Raw genomic sequence first — 23815 nt, 5'->3', positions numbered from 1 at the left:
GTATATATTTAATAAATTTAATTATAAAAACACTTCATGCATAGTCGGCCTAGGTGTGGACTACTCCGAACATTTGGACAGTGATAACCTTTTAGTAGAGAACAACTTTGCTTTATGAAACAGTTTCCGACAATCAATCATTATTTGTTTTGTCAAATTTTTGGGTATCAAAATTGAGAGAGAGAGAAATGGGGTTTAACGTTCACTTGACTCGATGATACAACAAAAAACACAATTACTATTTTAATTAAAGCGACATTTCGTTGAGGGTTCTCTCAACGTTTTCAAGTAAATGATGCTCAATAGTCAATGGGTGCACTCGTCCGCTTGCCAGCCTATCTTTTATAGTCCCATTGGTGCAGAAAAGTAGGAAAATTAAATAAAATTAAATGAGATTAAACATCCTACTGTTTTGCTCTGAGTGAGCTAATGAAGACAGGCATACACTATATACAGTGTACTATGACGGAAACTTTGCACGGATAGCGGCACTATGGCCTACTCTGATATTGAATTACAACTGTCGGAGTGTCTTTTACGTGCATGCCAATATGTACACGAGGACTTGATTTTTCATATGACCCGAACAACTATACCTTATCCCTTGCCAGATCCTCCGCCCTGCCACAGTCCATAGAAAATTTCCGTCATAGCACTCTGCATTGCGTATGACTATCTTCAATAGTCCGATTGGTTCAGAAAAGTATAAAAATGAATTTTAAATGGGGTTTGAACATCCTACTATTTTGTTCCAAGTGGGCTACTGAAGAAGGGCATATGCTATAATGGTTAAAATGTTGTGATTTCGGGTTAAAATGCCGTGATGTTGGGTTATCGCCTTACGAAGGGTGATATCAGTCACCATATCTACTGGGTTTCTTTAATACTCATATTTATAGTATTTTATAGAGTCAGACTAGTGGACTAGTGAATGCACGGATTAGTGCACCCACAGACTAGTGAACCCGCAGACTAGTAATTGGTAATGATGGAAAAGTGTGTAAAGACCTGTTTTACAGGTTGGCGTGCACTTAGAACTATTTGTAATGACTATATGCAGAAATGCTGCTCTGCAGGCAAAATGTCTTTCCTAGCACTTCTTCATTAGTAAGTGCGGTAATGCTGCTGTCCAGGCAAAATTTCTGTCATAGCACATCTTCATTACTAATTTTGATAAAGCCATGGTGGCTAAGTGCGTAAGATGCTGGCTCGGTAATCCGGAGGGCACGTGTTCGATCCCTGCATTGGTGGAGAAAGTTCATCAGGATTTTCCGACATGGTTTCCCCTTGTCAGAGGTGCAGGAACAAGGACAGTAGTCTAGTCACTCAGATGGGACAAAAATCCGAGGTACCATGTATACATTGGCTTGCACGAAAAGATCCCTTGGCAGTTGGATTCGATATTAGTAGGCAAAATTTCCCTCATAGCACATTGTATGGTATGTACCTGTCTTCATTAGCCCAGTCGGAGCAGAACAGTAGGACAATAAACCGATTTCATCAGGACAAACCTACATGAGGAAAAACCTACATTTCACAAACTTAGTAATTAGTAACGGGGGGTTGGATGGCTGAATGGTTAGCGTGCGGGCGCTGTATCATAAAGTCTGTCATTGAGTTGACTGGCGTGGTTTCGAATCCCCGGTTGTACGTGACAAGGAGTAGGGTCGCCTGTCCAACCTCCGGTTTTCTCCCACTGCTAAAGACCCCTACGCGCAAGCGAATTATGTAAATAAAAATTAAACCATATGTTAGTCCCGAAATGACCTAGTTTGTGTCGAGTAGACGTTAAACCCCATTTCTCTCTCTCTCTCTCTCTCTCTCTCTCTCTCTCTCTCTCTAGTAATTAGTAACACACTGGCTAGCAAATGAGGGGTTCAATTTCCGTGTTGGTCGAGAAAAATGAAATGAAATTGGGTTTAACGTCCTACTGTTCTGCTCCTAAACTGAGCTAATGAAGACGAGCATACGCCATACAGTATGCTATGAAGGAAATTTTGCCCAGGCAGCGGCGCTATGGCCTACTCTTATATCAAGTTCCAACTACCAAGGGATCTTTCATGTACACTCCTGTGTGTACACGTGACCTCAGTTTTTCATCCCTGACTAGACAGCTGTTCTTGTCAGGCCCTCCGTCCTGTATCACTGACAAGGGGAAAACACGCAGAAAAATCTGGATGAACTTTCTCAGCCAATGCAGGGATCGAACACCCGACCTCCATGCTAGCGAGTCAGCGTCTTACCCACTTAGCCAACGTGATCCCCATGTTGGTCGAGAAAGTTCCCTTTGTTAGTAGTGGTGTAGGACAGAGGACCTCAAAAAAACAGTGTCTAGTCCATCACGTGGGTGTGCACGTAAAAGAACCCTTGACATTTGGAATTTGAAATGAGAGTAGATCATTCATTCATTCGTTTTCTCTTTGTGTGTCACCTACAGACCGCAACTATTAAAGGAGCTAGATCTCTATTCTTGGGCACTTAGAAATGGATACAAAATGTAATGAAATGAAATGGGGTTTAACGTCCAACTGTTTTGCTCCGAACTGGGCTAATGAAGATGGCCATACACCATACAGTGTGTTATGAGGGAAATTTTGCCCCGACAGTGGCACTACGGCCTACTCTTATATCAAATTCCAACTGTCAAGGGATCTTTTACATGCATGCCAATGTGTACACAGAACCTCGTTTTTTTTTTATCCCATCTGAACAACTAGACAGCTGTCCTTGTCAGGCTCTCCGTCCTGCATCACTGACAAGGGGAAACCACGCCGGAAATCTGGATGAACTTTCTCGGCCAATGCAGGGATCGAACACCCGACCTCCAGGCTAGCGAGCCAGGGTCTTACCCATTTTAATGACTAGACAGCTGTCTTGTCAGGCCCTTAATTGTTAGTATCATGACATTAAACTGACATTTGTTTTACGTTTTACAACTAATATCAGGTTTATGTTAGAAAACTAACGTTAGATTTATGTTAGAAAACTAAAGTTAGATTTATGTTATAAAATTAACATTAGATTTACGTTAGAAAACTAACGTTAAATTAACGGTTAAAATTATGACATAAAACTAACATTACATTAACGTTAGAAAACTAACATTATATTAACGTTAGAAAACTAACGTTAGATTTACGTCAGAAAACTAACGTTAGATTTACGTCAGAAAACTAACGTTAGATTTACGTCAGAAATCTAACCATAAACTAACGGTTAGAAACCTGATGTAAAATTTACGTTAGATTAACGTTAGAATTATAACCAATAATACATATATAATTATTATGTCTGAATTCCGACTATATATCAATTGTTAGAATGTGCACACACTTGTAATGTTATTTAATCAAGAAGTATTCAAAGGGAAAAAAATTGGTTAGTAATCCGTCATAAAGTTTACGTTACATTTACGTCATTTTCTGACGTAAAAGTAACCATAACCATTATGACGTAAAAGTAACGTAAATTTAACCAAAGAATTTTACCATTATTGGACGCTAACCAAAATCTAACCATAATGACGTAAACTTTACGTAAATCTAACCATCAATGTTAACTGGGTGGTTAGTTTGAAATGTAGGGTCCAAAATTGCATGTTTTCTTGTCTCTACTTCCAGCTTGTGTGTTTCAAGTTTTCCATGGTGAACCTCATACGTGCTTTTGGGCAAGAGGTTGCCACATGTTGCTCCATCTGTGGTAGAAAGCGTTCTACCCAACGAAAAATTTGGGAAAAAGTTAGAGCCGGTCTAAGAGACGAGAATTAACATTAAAGTCAATGGGCAAATGTTTAGTGATCTGTGGCCATATTCGTAGAATATTTTTCTGGACGATAGAGACTAGGAAGTAGAGACAAGTAAACATGCAATTTCCGGCCCTACATTTCAACGTAACCAACAATGACGTATATAATATTACGTCATTGGTAACCAACCTCACAACTCTTGTATCCTTCCGCCTCAAAATCATGAATATTCACCAAAACCTGTCAGAAAATGTATTTTCAAACCCTTTTTTTCGATTCTACACCAAAAAGTAAAAAAAATCGCCATGCAAAAGGGGGAAAAGGGAAAGGGAAAGAGAGACTCCCATGAATATTTGGTGATCTGTGTCCTGATAGTGATATTTGGAACGGGAAATAACTCTTACTCTGTTAAAAAAATTCTCTACATTGTTTGCTGTATCTAGATTCAATCGAAGCTGTATAGATAGTGAGCTTGTCAGTTAGGGTTATTTATTGAAGAAATTAGCAAATATTTCCCAATCTAATGAAAGATCCAAAGATATATTGAAACTTTCTCATTTTTCATTGCTGTATGGGACAACAGAGAAGAGCCGGAAGTTGAAATTGTCAAACTTAAGTTGTTTATTAATATTTGTACTAGGCTAAATGGCAAAATATGACGATTTAAAGTTTCCGTATTGTGAAGAAGAGACTAAATATGAAAAACTATTGAAAATAGGTCAAGGCACATTTGGGTGTGTAATTGTTGTTGAATTAAATGTGCATGAAGTAGCTAAGTCTCTAACTCAGTATCATCAAAAATCTTCGACATTGAAAACACGAATTATTTGTCAATTCAAATCAACATTGGTCTTGCGATCTTACAGGGATAAGATGGGCTTCTGATATCCAATATTCAATACAAAATAAACATTTTACCATTGGTACATGAATCGTGTACCATAATGGTTTTCAGCGCCATTTGGAACAAGGAACTCAAAGAACAGGGCTAGACATATTCCAAAATCATGTCAAATGGTGAAGCTATATTCTTATCTCTAGAGCATGCGCAATAAATACCATCAGTGTAGACTGGAAAAAACAGACGCTAAAGATTGCCATTCACATGAGACTTTCTGGCCTATTTCGCCGAACATAACTGATTAGAAATTACAGTAAAAACAGAAACGATTGAATGTAAATCAGTTTATATACATTCATATTACAATAGGGGTTTCAGGTCATGTGACTTTAGCGTGAAATCGGACAGCCAGCGGCTGAAATATAGCCCACTTCAATCTATGATTCTGAATTACTATTTTATGTAAATGCATTACTAGCAATTGTATTGCAATAGTTTAATATCAATCTCAATATCTGCAAAGATTCAGGCTAAAAAATTATCGAAATGTAAGCGAAATTACCGTTTGTTTACATGAGACGCTCGCGGGAAAATACCGTTCTGACGTCACACGCCCTGGGATTTTCCATTGCTACGACTCACTTCATTGATAAATCCGCACCTTAGTTACCGGGGGATTTTGATATAGAACCAATCAAACGATAGATAACATTTTTGTGGTTATTATGCTTGTTGATACCACGTGATCAGACAATTAGACCCGTAGAAAATGGGATTTATCTGTTTAGATGACTGAAAATTGCCAAATTTCGACTAAATATCATTCAGATTATAAATATTTGACATATTATCATTCAAATTATTACGATTTTAATAAATTTTAGCTGACAATAACGGGCGGATTTTAGTTTTAAAATTGGTGCTACTGATTCTGAAGGGAAAATACCGCTTATGACGTCACTCAAATATGACTGAAAAGCGCTTATTTTGGTGCCATGCCACGCATTGACTGGTATAGAGCATTTTGATTACATTATTGACGTCGATCTTGGATTTTAAAATTCCATAACTTTGGATCTAATTAGAATATTTTGATGAAATAACAAAATTTGGGTAGCATTTTATGTATGTTTTCACAAAATAATTTAAAAAAATTTTTTTCTGTTATTTGAAACTTTGACCTGAAACCCCTAATTACAATTACATTATTATATGCGTTGCGACCCATTTTTGTCAATTTCTAGGTCCCAAATATTAGCGATTTAGCTCCTTTAACTACTTATGAAGTGCAGATCTGTAGATTTTCCTTTCTTCAGTCAGTAGCGACCGGCAGCTATTTTTATACGCCCACATGGAAATGTGGTCGTATATTGCCGTCGCCCCCGTCCGTCCGTCTGTCTGTCCGTCGTCCTCAATTTCTTGTGAACACTCTACAGACTACATTTATCATCTGATTGTTTTGAAATTGATATATGTTGTTTGCATTAGTGAGATGAAGAAGCCTGTTTAAATTCAATAACTTCCGTTAATTTCGTCTGGAGTTATGGCCCTTGTTTCACTTTGTTGCACCTTGTGAACGCTCTAACGACAAAAGTGATAAACCGATCTGTATGAAATTTATATGCATCATTTAAATTAGTAAAACAAAGAAGCCTATTGAATTTCAGCAATTTCCGTTAATTACATCTAGAGTTATGGCCCTTGTTTCACTTTGTTGAATCTTGTGAACGCTCTAATGACAACAGTTATCATCCGATCTGTTTGAAATTGATATGCATCATTTAAATTAGTGAAACGAAGAAGCCTATTGAATTTGAGCAATTTCCGTTAATTACGCCGTGAGTTATGGCCCTTGTTTCACCTTGTTGCACCTTGTGAACGCTCTAACGACAAAAGTGTTCAACCGATCTGTATAAAATTTATATGCAGCATTTAAATTAGTAAAACAAAGAAGCCTATTGAATTTCAGCAATTTCCGTTAATTACATCTAGAGTTATGGCCCTTTTTTCACTTTGTTGAATCTTGTGAACGCTCTAATGACAACAGTTATCATCCGATCTGTTTGAAATTGATATGCATCATTTAAATTAGTGAAACGAAAAAGCCAATTGAATTTCAGCAATTTCCTTTAATTACGCTGTGAGTTATGGCCCTTGTTTCACTTTGTTGTACCTTGTTTATGCTCTTAACGACAAAAGTTATTATCCGATCTGTATGAAATTTATATGCATCATTTAGATTAGTAAAACAAAGAAGCTTATTGAATTTCAGTAATTTCCGTTAATTACATCTAGAGTTATGGCCCTTGTTTCACTTTGTTGAATCTTTTGAACGCTCTAATGACAACAGTTATCATCCGATCTGTTTGAATTTGATTGCATCATTTAAATTAGTGCAACGAAGATGTCTATTGAATTTCAACAATTTCCGTTAATTACACCGTGAGTAATGGCCCTTTTTTCACTTTGTTGTACCTTGTGAATGCCTTAACGACAAAAGTTATTATCCGATCTGTATGAAATTTATAGGTATCATTTAAATTAGTAAAACGAACAAGCCTGTTGAGGTTCAGCAAATTTCCGTTAATTACATCTAGAGTTATGGCCCTTGTTTCACATTGTTGAATCTTGTGAACGCTTGAACGACAAAAGTTATCACCCAATCTGTATGAAATTCATATGCCTCATTTAAATTAGTGAAATGAAGAAGCCTGTTGAATGTCAACAATTTCTGTCAATTACTTCTAGAGTTATGGCCCTTGTTTTACTTTGCTGAAAGTTCTGAACGTTCGAACGACAAAAGTTATCATCCGATCTGTATGATATTGATATGTATTATTTGAATTAGTAAAACGAAAAAGTCTGTCGAATTTCAACAATTTCTGTAGATTACTTCCAGAGTTACAGCCCTTGTTTTAGTTTTTAGAACCCTATGAACCCTCAAACGACGAAAATTATAATGTCATCTGTATGAAATTGTCTATTAAATGCTCCCTAATTACCTACAAAAGAACAAATATACGACAACTCTTGTCGACCGCTCGGACGATTTAGCTGCTGTGGGCGTATGTTTAGTTGCCTGGCAACCTATCTTTAAATATTATTTTCTTCTCCAGATAGGGTGACCCACCATAAATAAATATCTCGACAATTACACCACAATATTTATATATAGGAGCTTTTATGGGTTTCCTTTTTGACGTCATTTTCGGTCATGCTCAGACCCTGGCCTTAACCGTAGACTGAAACACATAGGGCCTGAATAGGCCATTGTGTCTTTTTTTTGTGAAAATACCGTCGTACAGTAAGCTTGTTTTACATAAAATGAAACCGATCGCCATTTCTACATACGTGTAAGGTTTACCGACCGATGTCAGAAACCGATATTGACAAAACTTCAATGTAGAAAAGATACAGCAAGTTTGCTGTATCTAGATTCAATCGAAGCTGTATAGTGAGCTTGTCAGTTAGGGTTATTTATTGATGAAATTAGCAAATATTTCCCAATCTAATGAAAAATCCAAAGATATATTGAAACTTTCTCATTTTTCATTGCTGTATGGGACAACAGAGAAGAGCCGGAAGTTGAAATTTTCAAACTTATGTTGTTTATTTGTCTAAAATGTCAAAATATGACGATTTAAAGTTTCCGTATTGTGAAGAAGAGACTAAGTAAATATGAAAAACTATTGAAAATAGGTCAAGGCACATTTGGGTGTGTAATTGTCGTTGAATCAAATGTGCATGTTAACTAATTATAAAGTACAGATCTGTAGATTTTCCTTTCTTCAGTCAGTAGCGACCGGCAGCTATTTTTAAATATTATTTTCTTCTCCAGATAGGGTGACCCACCATAAATAAATATCTGGACAATTACACCACAATATTTATATTGGGTAGCTTTTTTGGGTTTCCCTTTTGACGTCATTTTTGGTCATGCACAGACCCTGGCGTTAACTGTAGACTGAAACACATAGGGCCTGAATAGGCCATTGTGTGTTTTTTTGTGAAAATACAGTCGTACAGTAAGCTTGTTTTACATAAAATGAAACCGATCACCATTTCTACATACATGTAAGGTTTACCGACCGATGTCAGAAACCGATATTGACAAAACTTTGATGTAGAAAAGATGCGGCAAGTTTACCAGACCTGTAATGGCCGTATGCAATTGAGGAAAACAAGTGGATGACTGATCCGTGCTCATGGCCCAAACTAGAATTTGGTCAAGTTTGTTACGCATTTTACGACCAAACAGATGTTATCTATTAATTACAGGACAGTATTAACACAAAAGATTTAAATGGTCTATCCTATTTACATCCAACTGCCGACTGGACAGTACGTGCGAGGTCGTCTGCTTTTGCACTGCATGCTATACTCTACACAAAAAAAAACCACGGTACTATGTTGGTCCTTGAGGCTATCGACTTAAAAATAATTCCAGCTAATAATACTATAAATAGTATGCAATATGCAAATAGGATTGTTTATGCGAGCTGTTAGCCAATAGCTACTGTAAATTTCCCCACGTTTAGACGGCTCTAATGATAAAATCGTTGTTGGATGCACAGAGTAAAACTTGAACCATTTTTATAAAATTTCCCCTTGATGGAATATGAATAACAGAAAGAATAAAACGATGATCAAGCTGAATCTCTGAATATTTTTTTAAATATTTTTTCTTTTTTCCTTATGTATTCACATAAATCGTCTTAGCTCAGCTTTTGACAGTCAGTTTATCTCCACTGTCGCTACCAAGAATCAAGAATGATACAAGTGTCCGTTTTATCAATTTCTAAATCAGTATTAGGTTTAGAGAACAACTGTTGAATGCAAATATATAACTGGACTCAGTGCATTCTATACAGAATTATTTTTACAGCGTGATTATTATTTGTTTTGTTTTTTTCAGATGTGCTACGGTACTGCTTAAATTTTAATATTGTCTTGAATAATTCTTTCGTGGAAGTGCAGGTCACCACGCTAACCCATTCTATTATTTACTCTTATGCTCTACTTCGTGGCATTTTACAACCAAACATTTACCATGTTAAGATACGTGATGAAAAAGGCCAGGCTAAAAATAGACACCGGAAGAACGTCACACGTAAAAGCTCCTATATACCAAGCTTTAAACATACATTAAGCAAGAGCTAAATCTGCCTATTGCAGGTCTTTCTTTAGGCCTGAAATTAGTGACCGGCAGCTATTTTTAAATATTATTTTCTTCTTGAGAAAGCTTGTTATTTTCCGAAAGCTGTACATCTCAGTATTGTAAAAACACCAAGCTACATTTTCTTTTGTCAAAGTCATTTGAAGTATTAACTGTGGTCTGTAAATTCATATTTCATGTTTTTTATTCATGGTCAGGTATTGTGAACTCACGGGTCTATACCACTTTGTCAGCATGAGGTACACAAAAAAAATATATATTGGACTTAAAAATGAAACATTAGTAAGGCTTATGATAATTATTTATTCATTAAATATTTTGTTTTGGCTACTTAAATAACGAAATAGCTGAATTGGCTGTAGAAAAAACATTTCAGTAACTAACACGTAATTACCACATGCTCTATAGAAAACACACTGACCTGGATAATTTTGGGTTGTAATACAATAAATTTGAAATGAAGATAAATATATAATTATCCACGGCATATATCTCACATTTATTGGTTTTAGAACATTCTTATGATACGTGGACTATACGTGAATGATTAACAATGGACCGCTTCATGCCATTGATAAGATACCCACATATCAATTAAATTTTATTGTTCTACTACCAGACACTCGTCATTAATTATCAACACAACATTCAGTATAATCTGTTGATGACTATGCATACAACCCTATAACACCAATCACAGGATTATGTGCATTATTCTGTACTGGCGTACATTTGTATAGTTACATAGTGGAGGTCTATCGTAGCCATATTTGAAAATTGGGTTTTGAAAAAAAAAGGCTTTCTTTCCGGTGTGCAAAATGACTGTTGGGTCAGATCTTGTTACAATCATTTTCCATACCACTAGGTCTCAACCGGCATATACGACCGATGTGGAACCCATGGTCTGTACCCATATTGTGATGGAGTTGCGTTCCTTTGGAATCTGACACGGTGCTGATTTCCAGGAATTGCCACTTTCCACGGGGGTTTCGATCCTTGGGAATATTTTAGGTCACTAATTTAGTGTTTATTTTTATAATTGTAAGTAAAATTTTGAGTGTATATGCGCATATCAGACAATTTCAATAAAAAAGAAAACTTCAACAATTTATTAAAAGCCAACTTACTGCATGTCAACTGCCATTAACCAATTTTTCAGACACGCTTGGATACTCTCTAAGAGAACCATATGGTTTCCGACCCAAATTCAGTTGGAAAAGTCTGTACTAGCTCGGCAAAAACATGACCCCTAAACAGATGGAGTGGGGTTGAAAATCGTCCATAGCTGAGTGCACCACTGTCTGAGCCCCCTAGCGGTGGCACCGGTCGCTACAGTCAGTCAGACGTGGGACTAGGAATAGGATATTCTATATCCATATGGACCATATCCATAATATTCTATATCCATAATTTGTCAGCTGTATGTTGGCCCTTTGGGCCTTTTAGCTGATCTGTATTCTAGAAAAATTTCTAACCAGTTCAATTTAGGAGACTTAGCACAGTTCAGGTTATTTTTCTAAAGAGGCCAAGGAGAGCATTTTGTGAGCCAATTTTTGCAACACTCCAACAGGTAAAACTTAGTTCAGCTCTGAACATAGGTCTCATTACACTTACTGGGCAACTTTTAACTGCTAAACGGTCGCGTGTCAGTCCCTGTGAACGCCTGTACTGTACACTGTAAAGGAACATTTTAATGAGATAAAAAGACCTCAGTGCTTAACTCGCTGCAGTCAGTATGTTTGACACAACCTGCTGTTAAAAATATGTCCCCTCATGCTAAGTTGCTTTAGCGCCGCCATTGCACTCTAATTATAGGTCAACACATAAATTTAAGAATGTTGGGGATACAAAGACAAAACGAAATTTAGGTAACCAGGACAAAGAAATTGGAATCTTTGAAATAATTAGAATCTATCTGGGGTAGGCAAAGCAATAAATGACCGAAGATTCAAAGATTCCAATTTCTTTGCTCTGATTACCTAAATTTTGTCTTCGTATCGTCAACGTTCTTAAATTTGTATCTAGAGTTGTACCAAGTGTGATTTAGTCTGTTTACTATTCTTTGACTGAAGAAGTGTGCACGGAAAGACTTATGGGTGAAAGTCTTCTCCAACTTTAGGTCGTGTCATCTAGTCATTGGCCTAGGTCTGTCCGTTCGGGTATCGGTGTCAAATCTTAGCTTTGGGGCAGTGACATTATACATCCAGTTAAGAAATTTCCATACCTCAATCATGTCCCCCTTCCTGTGACGATACTTCATGATGCTTGGTATGCCCATTCTTATCAGTCGCTCAGTGTAATTGTATTTCTTCAGGTTCGGAATTATCCTGGTGACTCTGTGGAGAACATTTTCAACTTTCTGTTGGACCCCTTTCCACATTGGGCGCCAGACACTTGCACAGTGCTCTAAGTGTGGTCTTACCAGGGCCCAAAACACGATTAGTTCCTGATTAGATAGTCACATTGACCTTTTTGATTGGTACCGCGACACAGGATAATGTCACATCCATAGAATGCCTTCGAATTCTATTTAGCTTTTTAGCAATGCTTTTCTCATAAGCTCTTGCAGCCTTTATGCAGTTGGCCTTTGCAGATCTGTAGGTACAGCTCACCTTCAAGGGAGTCGATATAGCGCATGTTTCTTCTTAACTTTTGATAGCGCCTTTTCATTCATCCAAAGTGGTCTACATTTTCTTTGTTTGGTGCAATTGTTTTTATTCGACCTCTTTGGCGGGATATACATGCTTTCCCAGGCTTGGCTAGCTGATTTAACCTCAAGCAGCCATTTCCTGTGTCCGAGATCATACCAACTTCATTGGACCATACTAGGTCTAGGATGGTTGCCGTACAATGTGGCCTGTGTGTGGGTCTATATACATGCTGGATGAGGAATGTGTCACTAAGTGCTTCCAAGAGCACAGCTGCTTGGTGTCTGAGTGGGAGGGTTGTTGTACGTCACCTAATCTACTGATGGAGAGTTGAAGTCTCCAACAATTACGTTGTACGAAGCTGACGAGTTTTGGCAGATATTCATGAGACTGTCATTAGAGTTTGTTGTTGTTTTCAGAATCTCTCAGATTAAACTCGCACCATACACTTTCGTGGAAGTCTGCTGTTGTTTAAAATGGGCTCATAGCAGCAGAAAGACTTTGTTGGTGTAGGTGAATACACCATGCGTAGCAGTTGTGAAATTGGTGAACTTGTCGTACCCATCAATCTGGATCTCGGCTTCTGTTGGTGCATAACATGCATTTTGGGGTAAAAATTCTGTGCAGCAAATAACGACAGGTGCATAAAAATATCAACGAAACAAGTTAGTTGAATTTTTTTGTTTGAAAGACTGTCTACGTTGGTGTAATAAACCTTCAAATTATTTACAAGTTTGGCACCATGGTCTTGGCTACAACTAGGCGTTTTTATTCTTTGCCTTGCAATGGCCCTGGTTCGTATCACCTGCCACTATGCTTGTTGCCTGCCGTTGGCTGTTGGGGCGTCTTACTGTGTTAACTACCTTGTTTCGGAGGATTACCCAGTTTGCCTCCAGGCCCTCTTCTTCTGATAGCCTCCTCTTCTCGTCCCTCGTCTTGACTAGATACCTCATTGTATCCCGTTGAAAAGGAGTTTGGTCCTGAAACATTCTCTTACAGAAGTCTTACTACTGATTGCATATTTCTGTAGGAGTCGTAGTCACAGGAGGGGGGAATTGGTGTCAGCACAGACACAAATGGGAATTTTAAGTTTTATTTATGGTCCATTTTAACACGATAATAGATACTCATTCTTAATGATGAGTAATATCTGTACTGTTATTTGTTACGCTGTAATGGAATGCTTGTTAACCCAAGTCCTATTACCAGTCATAATTAAGGGACAGAAATCATTAGTCAGCCCAGCAGTGTTTGAGTGGTACAACTATAAGGTCTAGTCAAATGAAACCCTGCCAGAAGTATGGGAGTGGAAGTTCTTACATGTAGGTTCTGTTCTCAGAAACAACTAGGCTACTCGTAAAAGTTTGGTTCTCACCTTATCATTTCTGAATTTTTTATGTATTTCACAAGTCTGTGACATAAACAATTTTCTCTGACAGTCTATCACTCGCTGTCAAGTAATTTTCAAATAGCTGTTTCCATCAACGCCAGTTTTCTGCTACATTGGGTTCCCACACATTTTTATAAGCTGCATGCAGGTGGTTGAATTAATTGATCCATTTTTCCTTTTAGACATCTGACACCATGTGATATGAAGATATTAATAATGGCTGACAGGATGACTTATTTTATTGATGACTACACATACTACTTTGGGACTGTTGTTGAGTTGTTCATAGCAAAGACCGTTATAGGGAGACAACAACATTTAAATGTGTCATTAGTCTGTTAATAATGATATCTTTACAACTTTGCGTTGGTGTGGTTGATTAAAATCTGTTGCAGAATCAGTTCTCAACAATGACGTCAATGTGCAGAAAAATAGGATGATAAACTTCATTTCACTCATTTCAGTTATCAGGATGTTAAGTAGGCTTGGATTAATATTTATTTTACATCCATGTCAAATTTTTAATGGAGGTGAACTTTGAGAGTTATAGCATTTTATATTCTTTCAGTGAAGTGTTTAAAGCAAAAGACAGAAAAAACAGAAGTAAATTGGTTGCTATGAAGAAAGTGTTGATGGAAAATGAAAAAGAAGGTGTAAGTTGATTAATTGTAATTAGTAATGGTCCTATAATTGGTTTCAACATCTGTAATTGATCTGTATGTGGCCTATCGGTAGAAATTGGTATCGGCCGATACTCGGCCATTTTGCCGATATTGGAGACACTGGAGTCACCGACATCTGTTCAAAAGGACAAGGTAAATACCTTTAAAATACCGGTACATTATTTATAAATACCTTTAAAATACCGGTACATTATTTTGCTTGACACTTGGTACATATATTTTGGTTGCTGTGCACATGGCTATTTAGACATAATACAAGACTCTCATAGAGTCTGTAAAAAGGGAAGAAAAAAGGGTGCAAAATCCGTACCAGTATACATTATTTTTATACGCCCACATTGAAATGTGGACGTATATTGCCGTCGCCCCGTTTATTACGTCTAGAGTTATGGCCCTTGTTTCACTTTGTTGAACTTTGTGAACGCTCTAATGCCAAAAGTTAACATACAGTCTTTGTGAAATTTATATGCAATATTTAAGTTAGTGAAACGAAGAAGCCTATTGAATTTCAACAATTTCTGTTTATTACGTCTAGAGTTATGGCCCTTGTTTCACTTTATTGATCCTTGTGAATGCTCTAACGCAAAATATTATCACCCGATCTTTGTGAAATTTATATGCATGATTTAAATTAGTGAAACGAAAAAGCCTATTGAATTTCAGCAATTTACAATAATTACTTCTAGAGTTATTGCCCTTGTTTCACTTTGTTAAACCTTGTTAATGCTTGATTGATGATAGTTATCATCCGATATGTATGAAATTTATATGAATCATTTAAATTTGTGAAACAGGTCTATTGAATTTCAGCAATTTCCGTCAATAATTTCTGGAGTTATGGCGATTGTGAACGTTTGAATGACAAAAGTAATCATTTGATGTGTATGAAATTTATATGCATTGTTTAAATTAGTAAAACGAAAAAGCCTGTCAAATTTCAACAATTTCTGTAGATTACTTCCAGAGTTGAGACCCTTGTTTCAGTTTGTAGAACCTTGTAAACCCTCAAAACGACAAAATTTATAATCTGATCTGTATGGAACTGTCTTGTAAAGGCCCCCAATTACCTACAAAGGAATAAATATGCGACAACCCTTGACGACTGCTCGGACGATTTAGCTGCTGTGGGCGTATGTTTTGTTGCCTGGCAACCTACCTTTTTAATCCTTATTCACACATTGTAGGTTCATGCACAGAACAAAAATCCAATAAACGAGCTATATTTGGCGCGTATTTTAACAAATATGATAAGACTTACCATTAAAATCATCATTCATGAACAATTAAACTATTGCTAAGTTGGATTTTTGTGTGATTTAACCATTTTAATGGGCCTTTCTAACATGTAGAAAAGTTCATCGCCCAAAGTGGCGTTACAGTGATAGATTTTTTCATCAAAAAGATTTAGGTTTCTTAATTTCCGCAGTCGGGATTCTTCATTTTTTATACGCCCACATGGAAATGTGGTTGTATATTGCCGTCGGTCTGTCCGTCCGTCTTCCACAATTTCTTGTGAACACTCTACAGACTACATTAATCATCTGATTGTTTTGAAATTGATATATCGTGGGTCTCCGCTTGAAACCTCGTATAACGAAAAAATGCTGAAAGTTAGTAAAGGAGTTAATCGATAAAATTTGTTTTAAATAAAACTGCCATATTTTTCTGAATAATATCGGGTATCTGTTTGATGAAAATATGAGTACGCTTTGATTCATGATCTTTTTCAAGTGAAAATAATTATTTATTCTAAAATATAATCGAAAAATGTTATATACGTGTTTTTGATTCTAGAAAGATGACCAATTCTTCAAGTACGTGTTTTTTGATCAACGAAAGTTTAAATACAAGTTTAACAAAAAAATGTTAAAATAATTAGTTTTGAGCTTTCGAAAATTTATAAAAATGGAATAAGATAAAAAAAATTCATGTGTCTGATATATTTCATATCACAACTATTTAATATAATTTTCTAAAAGATTTGTCGTGATTTTGAAAAACTGAAAAGTACACAGTTCCTGATACAATGCCAAAGGGCTAATATGAGTAGGACAACGGAATCTGCAGTGACTCAGTGTGTAAGGCACAGGCTCGCAAACCAAGGCGTCCCGGGTTCGATCCCGGTGATGACCTAGAGAGTTCCCCCGAAGAGGGGCTGACAAGAAACAGCGTCTAGTCGTTCGTATGGGTCGAAAATCGAGGTCCCATGTACACTTTCCCGTACACGTTAAAGAACTTTTGGCGTTAGGCGGTAGTTCTTATAGCAAAATGCCCACCCCACCCCATAGCACACTGTATGGCGTATGCCCGTCTTTATTAGCCCAGTAGGAGCACAATAGTGGGACGATAAAACCCATGTCATTTCAAATTTTTAGACCATGTGACCAATACACAATTTTGGAAAACTGAAAAGTACACAGTTCCTGAGGCAATCACAGGGATTATAAGGAGTGTGTGTAGGACAACGCGGGACTGTGGTGGCTCGCTAACCAATAAGTTCCGAGTTCGATTTCGTCGTCGACCGAGAATGTTCCTCAGGATTTTCCAGCGTGGTTTGCCCTTGTCAGGGCTGGGAAGGAACAGAGTCTAGTCTCTCGGATGGGACGAAAACCGAGGTCCCGTATACACTTTCGCATGCACGTTAAGGAACCCATGATATCACACTGCATCGCGTCTGCCCATTATCCCGGTTGGTGCAGGCAAGTGGGATATTAAACCACATTCCACTTCATTATATTTAGGACAAGGTATTTACAAACCTATTAAAGTCCAGTCATGTCGTTGGTGGAAAATGTCAGACGACGTGACCAATAAAAAATAATCAGTGGATATTTGCGACAAGGAGGGGTACAGATAATAAGTATGATTTGATGTTAATGGATTTTATTATATGAAATGTAATGTATTCATAGATGATAGTTAGTATTAAACTCAAACTAACAATATGCTTTGAAATTATGACAATTTATATCTGTGTTAAATATACCATACAAGTACACGTCGATTGGTGAAATCTACAGCATGCGATATGTCCGTTATTCCTGATGTACATAAGGCAGGGAATCATAGAAATGATGATATTCCCGTGGCAATACTTTTTTCAGTTCCTGCAAATGCTGCCATTTGGATTTTTTGATGGGAAGTGGATGTCTGTATAGTGGGGCGACAATTTGATTATGACGAGCTTTAGGTCTCCTGGGAAGCAACTGCCACTCTTCTGAAAACAAAAGCTTAAATTCTACTTTCAGATCAGGAGAATATTTAAGAGCACGAATATCAGTAACGACATGATCTCCAACTGAGTTACCAGGTCTGATACTGCTCAAATATGACAATTGGCTATAATTTTTAAAGAATGTATGATCGACATATTTGATCTGATATTGCGGCTCCCTTCTGGCTGATCTAAATATATTTACGTACTCGGCTGGCCAATATACTTCGCGATTTCGGAGCTTATTTTCGATGGCAGAATGAACGGAGTCCACCTCCATCCAGGTATGGCCTTTCTCCAAAAACTTTTGAATTATTGTAACACCAGTTGACATTGACAGGTTAAGGAGTGCGTTGGCCAATACAAAATTCCGGTTCTGATAGCAGCAGCCATCACTATAAAGAATAATGGTTTTTGGTGGTTTTTCAACATTTTGACTAATGATATGCTGAACCTGGTCAACAATACAAGATGCGAAATTGTTTCCAGTAACTTCACCTTGGCCCTCATGCCAGAAATAGCAGTACACTTCCCTAGTTCCTAGATTATAGGTGGTGAAGTTGTGGCACGAGAGTTTTGTTTTGTAGTAATTGGCATTTGCAAAAATTCTTGGTGATAGAAGAACCACTTGAAGATCCATGGTAAGTACCACAATATCACCATCTTCAGACTGAGCTTCTTGTTTGTCTTTCTTCTTTTCTTCTTTAGCCTCTTCTTTTCTCTGTATGTGAAGCTGGTGTTCTTCATCGGATATGGTGTTGTGCTTATATGAACAACATACATTGCATTCGTCTTTTTTGGGTTTTGTAATGGCGACATTGTCTTCATTCATCACTTTGCTGAACACTTGGATAGAAACCTTCGGGTAATCTTTTGATTCACAGTAACTTTGGAACACTTCATACAACTTTCTCTTTGTGTCAATTGTTGTTTCTAGGTAATGTTTGGACGAATCAGAGCGCGAATAATGTGATGGCAGCTTGGGTAATGATTTAAGAAATTCTCTTGCAATACTGATCTTATTTTTGTTGGCAGTAGGTGTGTCTCCTTTTTGTTTTCGATAGCTGTAACTCTCGTGCATACCGTATTTATCCTTCGCACAAAGGACCCAATTTCTAACAGACCATTCTTTCAGCCCGAATGTGTTAAGAAACATTTTTTTACACACATTAATCATCTCATCATTTACTCTTAAATTGTACTTAAAAGTCCCGGTCCTGCGCCCTCGGTGTGGAACATGATAATATGTAACAAGGGAAGCTATGTATACTTTCCTTTGTCCCCAATCCATTGCATTCCAAAATTCACCAAAAAGATTTTGCCGATCTTCGTCTGAAACAGTACCGCATTTTTTCGTCTTGAAATAATTCAGGTTATGATCACATCGCTTACCAAGCTTTCTTTCCCCTCTCTCAGTGTATTCATGTTTACCGGTTTCATGATTTTTCCTGTACCCGGAGTAATGCTTGCCTTCCATCCGTAGTCTCTTATTTTGTATTGTTTTCCAGTTATCTCTATCCACTATACCCTTCCTCTTCTGTGTTAGATTTTCATTGGTATTAAGGTCTTCATCCATTTGTTCCTGATGTCTACCACCTTCAGGATGTCCCTCATCTTCATCTTCTTCTATTCCCTGCTCTCCGTCTGTGCCATTGTCTTTTCCATATTCATCACTTTCGTCTCCATATTCCACATCATCGCTTTCATTCTGTTGTCCTTTCTGTTCTTCTTCTTTATCCCTTTTTACTCTGTAACAATGATCGCCACGTCCTCCTTGGTCATGAGCACTTTTCAACTTCTTAAAATTTTTCTCTTGTCAAACGTCACCTCTCGTTTCTCCATATGTACTCCCCTCTTCTCTCTCACCAGCTCTGTGTTCTACAAATTCAACTCTCTGATGTCCAGCTGTTAGCTGATCAACTTCATCGCTCCGATGTCCAGCCCCACTTCTGTCTTCCTCATCCGAAAAATCCTGTTCACAGTTCTCATGGCTTTCTTTTCTAGCTACACCCCCTTGTTCTTGTTCTCTACCGCCATATTGTGCTACCAACTTTTCAAGCACTGACGGTGCAGTGCTAGGAAGTACATCTGTACCAGTATCATTTAAAACAAGCTCCTCGTTATCGTTTCGGAATAATACATCAGCTAATAAATATATCTGCTGGATATCGTCATTCTCGGGTAAGGATTGTTCTATTAAGGCCACCGCCCCCTCATCAAGTTCATTAAAAATTGGATCATTAGACCCTTCCAAACCACATATAGGCCTATCTGGTATTAAATTCGTCAAATCATCATTTGTCTTTTCGGTCGGTATTGGGTTCTTCTGGGGACTCGGCGCTCTTTGAGCTGATTTATGCAATGCTAATTGAACAAGTCGCTGACCTCTACTGCAAAATTTCCCATAAAAGCTTTTGTTCCTGATCATCTTTAGGCCTAATCTGTAAAAAGAATAACAATCAGAATTTAGGATAGTCAGAATTTGTGAACACTCCCGTAAATAAACAAATTATGTCATCTGGTTCTTTGCAAGAATCTCTAGAAAAGTAAGAACAGGGGCGTTTAATTGGACCATTTTTCTGTTGTTATGACATCGTTTGGTACGCAGTAAGTAAATACAGCGTAGCTACTGTTCTTGTTTGTAGGCTTAAAGGCTTGTCAAATGTAAAAGCAAGAACATAATTGGACCATTTGTCGATTGTTATGGCATCTTTTGATACCGGTAAGTGTATAGTGTAGCTACTGTTCGTATTTGTAGACTTAAAGGCTTGTCAAATGTAAAATCTGGAACACGTGTAGAAACTGGACCACGTGGCATTTAGTCACAGTGACACATTCAGTGATACATGAACATTACACATTATATTTACTTATTTTTCTGTGCCTGAATTAAACAATGTGATATTGAATGGCACAAAAACAAGGAAACTTTCATAATTATACTAAAGTTTAAAAGAAACTTACGTTTTATCTTGGTACGTCGACGTCTTACTAGGCTAAATGACCTCGTATTATAGTAAATAGATGTCACGTGATATGAATCTGTAGTATAAAAACCTCGTATGTCGGTTTATACGAGGTTTATAGATTACAATTGATAATATTTCTAATTCAAAACCTCGTATATTATTATACGGGGTTTTGATTGTATGCTATTTTATACGTGATATTTATTTAGACATTTTCAGACATTTAAAACTATCGTAGGTACACGAGGTTTTGATATTCAGAAGCGCACTTTTACGAGCTTTACAATGATACCAAAAAGTGTTTTGGGCCAAAAATCGGTTATACGAGGTTTCAAGCGGAGACCTACGATATGTTGTTTGCATTAGTGAGATGAAGAAGCCTATTTAATTTCAATAACTTCCGTTAATTTCTTCTGGAGTTATGGCCCTTGTTTCACTTTGTTGCACCTTGTGAACGCTCTAACGACAAAAGTTATCAACAGATCTGTATGAAATTTATATTCATCATTTAAATTAGTAAAACAAAGAAGCCTATTGAATTTCAGCAATTTCCGTTAATTACATCTAGAGTTATGGCCCTTGTTTCACTTTGTTGAATCTTGTGAACGCTCTAATGACAACCGTTATCATCCGATCTGTTTGAAATTGATATGCATCATTTAAATTAGTGAAACGAAGAAGCCTATTGAATTTGAGCAATTTCCGTTAATTACGTCGTGAGTTATGGCCCTTGTTTCACTTTGTTGTACCTTGTGAATGCTCTAACGACAAAAGTTATTATCCGATGTGTATGAAATTTATAGGTATCGTTTAAATTAGTAAAACGAACAAGCCTATTGAGTTTCAGCAATTTCCGTTAATTACATCTACAGTTATGGCCCTTGTTTCACATTGTTGAATCTTGTGAACAGTTGTCATCCGATCTGTTTGAAATTGACATGCATCATTTAATAAATTAAATTAGTGAAACTAAGAATCCTATTAAATTTCAGCAATTTCCTTTAATTACGCCGTGAGTTATGGCCCTTGTTTCACTTTGTTGTACCTTGTTTATGCTCTAAAGACAAAAGTTATTATCCGATCTGTATGAAATTTATATGCATCATTAACATTAGTAAAACAAAGAAGCTTATTGAATTTCAGCAATTTCCGTTAATTACATCTAGAGTTATAGCCCTTGTTTCACTTTGTTGAATCTTTTGAACGCTCTTATGACAACAGTTATCATCTGATCTGTTTGAAATTGATATGCATCATTTAAATTAATGCAACAAAGATGCCTATTGAATTACAACAATTTCCGTTAATTACACCGTGAGTAATGGCCCTTTTTTCACTTTGTTGTACCTTGTGAATGCTTTAACGACAAAAGTTATTATCCAATCTGTATGAAATTTATAGGTATCGTTTAAATTAGTAAAACGAACAAGCCTATTGAGTTTCAGCAAATTTCCGTTAATTACATCTAGAGTTATGGCCCTTGTTTTAGTTTTTAGAACCTTGTGACCCCTCAAACGATTTCTGTAGATTACTTCCAGAGTTACAGCCCTTGTTTTAGTTTTTAGAACCTTGTGAACCCTCAAACGACGAAAATTATAATGTCATCTGTATGAAATTGTCTATTAAATGCTCCCTAATTACCTACAAAAGAACAAATATACGACAACTCTTGTCGACTGCTCGGACGATTTAGCTGCTGTGGGCGTATGTTTAGTTGCCTGGCAACCTATCTTTTTACGTACGTACAATTAACGATTGAATTTAACATTTGTACGTGTGCGCAACCCTTAGTTAGTTAGAGAGAGATTGTCTGTATTCATCACTTACCTTTTTTTTTAACGTTTTCATGTAATAGTTAAAACTTTCTAATAAGGGGGAATATCGTGGTTTACAAACGCAGTATGTAGAGAGTGCTTGCCGTACTCATATTCAAACATATTGTAGATGTTAAATATCCTATATGATAATCCTATTTTGTTTGAAATAATTATCACAGACAAATATAAAAATTATACACATCAAAAACAGAGCACACGACACACGCAAAGAAAAAGGCCTGAAGCATTTTCAGATCGGTTCGACAGCAGTGGTCCAAATGTCTATCATTGCACCCGGAATTACGTATAAGAATCTACTTAGAAGTCAAAAATGCGACTCCTAACACATTGCGCTCTAAACTGTCCTATAAATTATAGAATAAACCGTAAATCAATTGAACCCATTTCAAGGTGGAACTGCATGCTTTTTGATATGGTTATTTGAGGCGCCAGATAGTCTAAAAATAGAATTCGATACATGACAATGCGTCTCGAAAAATTCTTTGATCTGTTATGTTATAGGAAAATTCTGTTATTAAAAACAACCTGCATGAAAATGACTGCATAATAAATTGGAAGTTCTACGATAAGGATCTTTTAGTGAAATATTAGAGTAATTTAAGTTTAAATATATCCTTTGTTTGAATTACCACTTAATGGTTGGTTGTGTCGAACTATGTATCAACCTGGAAATTTCTATTTTATAGCTATTGTTCTTGAAAGTAAGACGTACAATTTACGCATCGTGTCGCGTTTTCATATTTTTAATAATTATGAAACAGTCAATGCTCGTCTTTTTAGTTATATACTCTTCAAAAAAAGTAGGGATATTCAGAAACAATACAAAACTGCGGAAATGCACTGCTGTTTTTATTAGAGGTAACCAGTGTATGTTAATAACAGGCCAATTGTCTACACATGAACATAAACAGCTCATATGGGCGGTTTATCTGATGGCCCTATTTCAATCGCAAAGAGATACAATGCCTGATCTTCGATGCAAATGTTGCAACCATATAACACCAAATAACAAATATAATTTTCATAACTTTAATTTTAGAGTCAATGACAATATGAATTGTGACACAAAAAATCTCATATGTCTTGACTTGTAATGGTTGTCGAAATTTTTATATCGGAGAGACAGGTATAAATCTACGGGATAGAGTATGCAACCATCAACGGGATTGTAACATTGAAAATGGGCCCTTATTTGTAAATAGACATATCTTTAGATGTGCACAACACCTATAAGTGAAATTTAAATTTTCCCTTTTTATAAAATAAAAGTCGATGACAGGACGAAAAAAAAAATATTAATGGAAATTTTCG

The 23815-nt window shown here is 36.7% G+C and overlaps 1 protein-coding gene across 2 annotated transcripts in view; it reads left to right on the top strand.

The window, feature by feature from the left end:
• The first annotated feature begins 4173 nt into the window (after positions 1–4173).
• Positions 4174–23815, top strand: part of LOC130012516 (cyclin-dependent kinase 9-like) — an 81585-nt gene continuing 61943 nt past the window's right edge. Inside the window, exons 1-2 of one of the 2 annotated variants that reach the window (XM_056100632.1) lie at positions 4174–4479; positions 14369–14453. In XM_056100632.1, coding sequence (XP_055956607.1) covers positions 4391–4479; positions 14369–14453 — 174 coding nt within the window. In that variant the 5' untranslated portion in view covers positions 4174–4390. Of the gene's footprint in view, positions 4480–8218; positions 8302–14368; positions 14454–23815 lie in introns of those variants that run through there. The other variant, XM_056100633.1, reaches the window with a different exon arrangement.

The sequence above is a fragment of the Patella vulgata genome, chromosome 1 (genome assembly GCF_932274485.2).
Source record: "Patella vulgata chromosome 1, xgPatVulg1.2, whole genome shotgun sequence".
NCBI classification, from domain to species: domain Eukaryota; kingdom Metazoa; phylum Mollusca; class Gastropoda; family Patellidae; genus Patella; species Patella vulgata.
The sequence above is the reverse complement of the archived record's forward strand: the minus strand, read 5'-3'. Positions and strand labels throughout refer to the sequence as shown.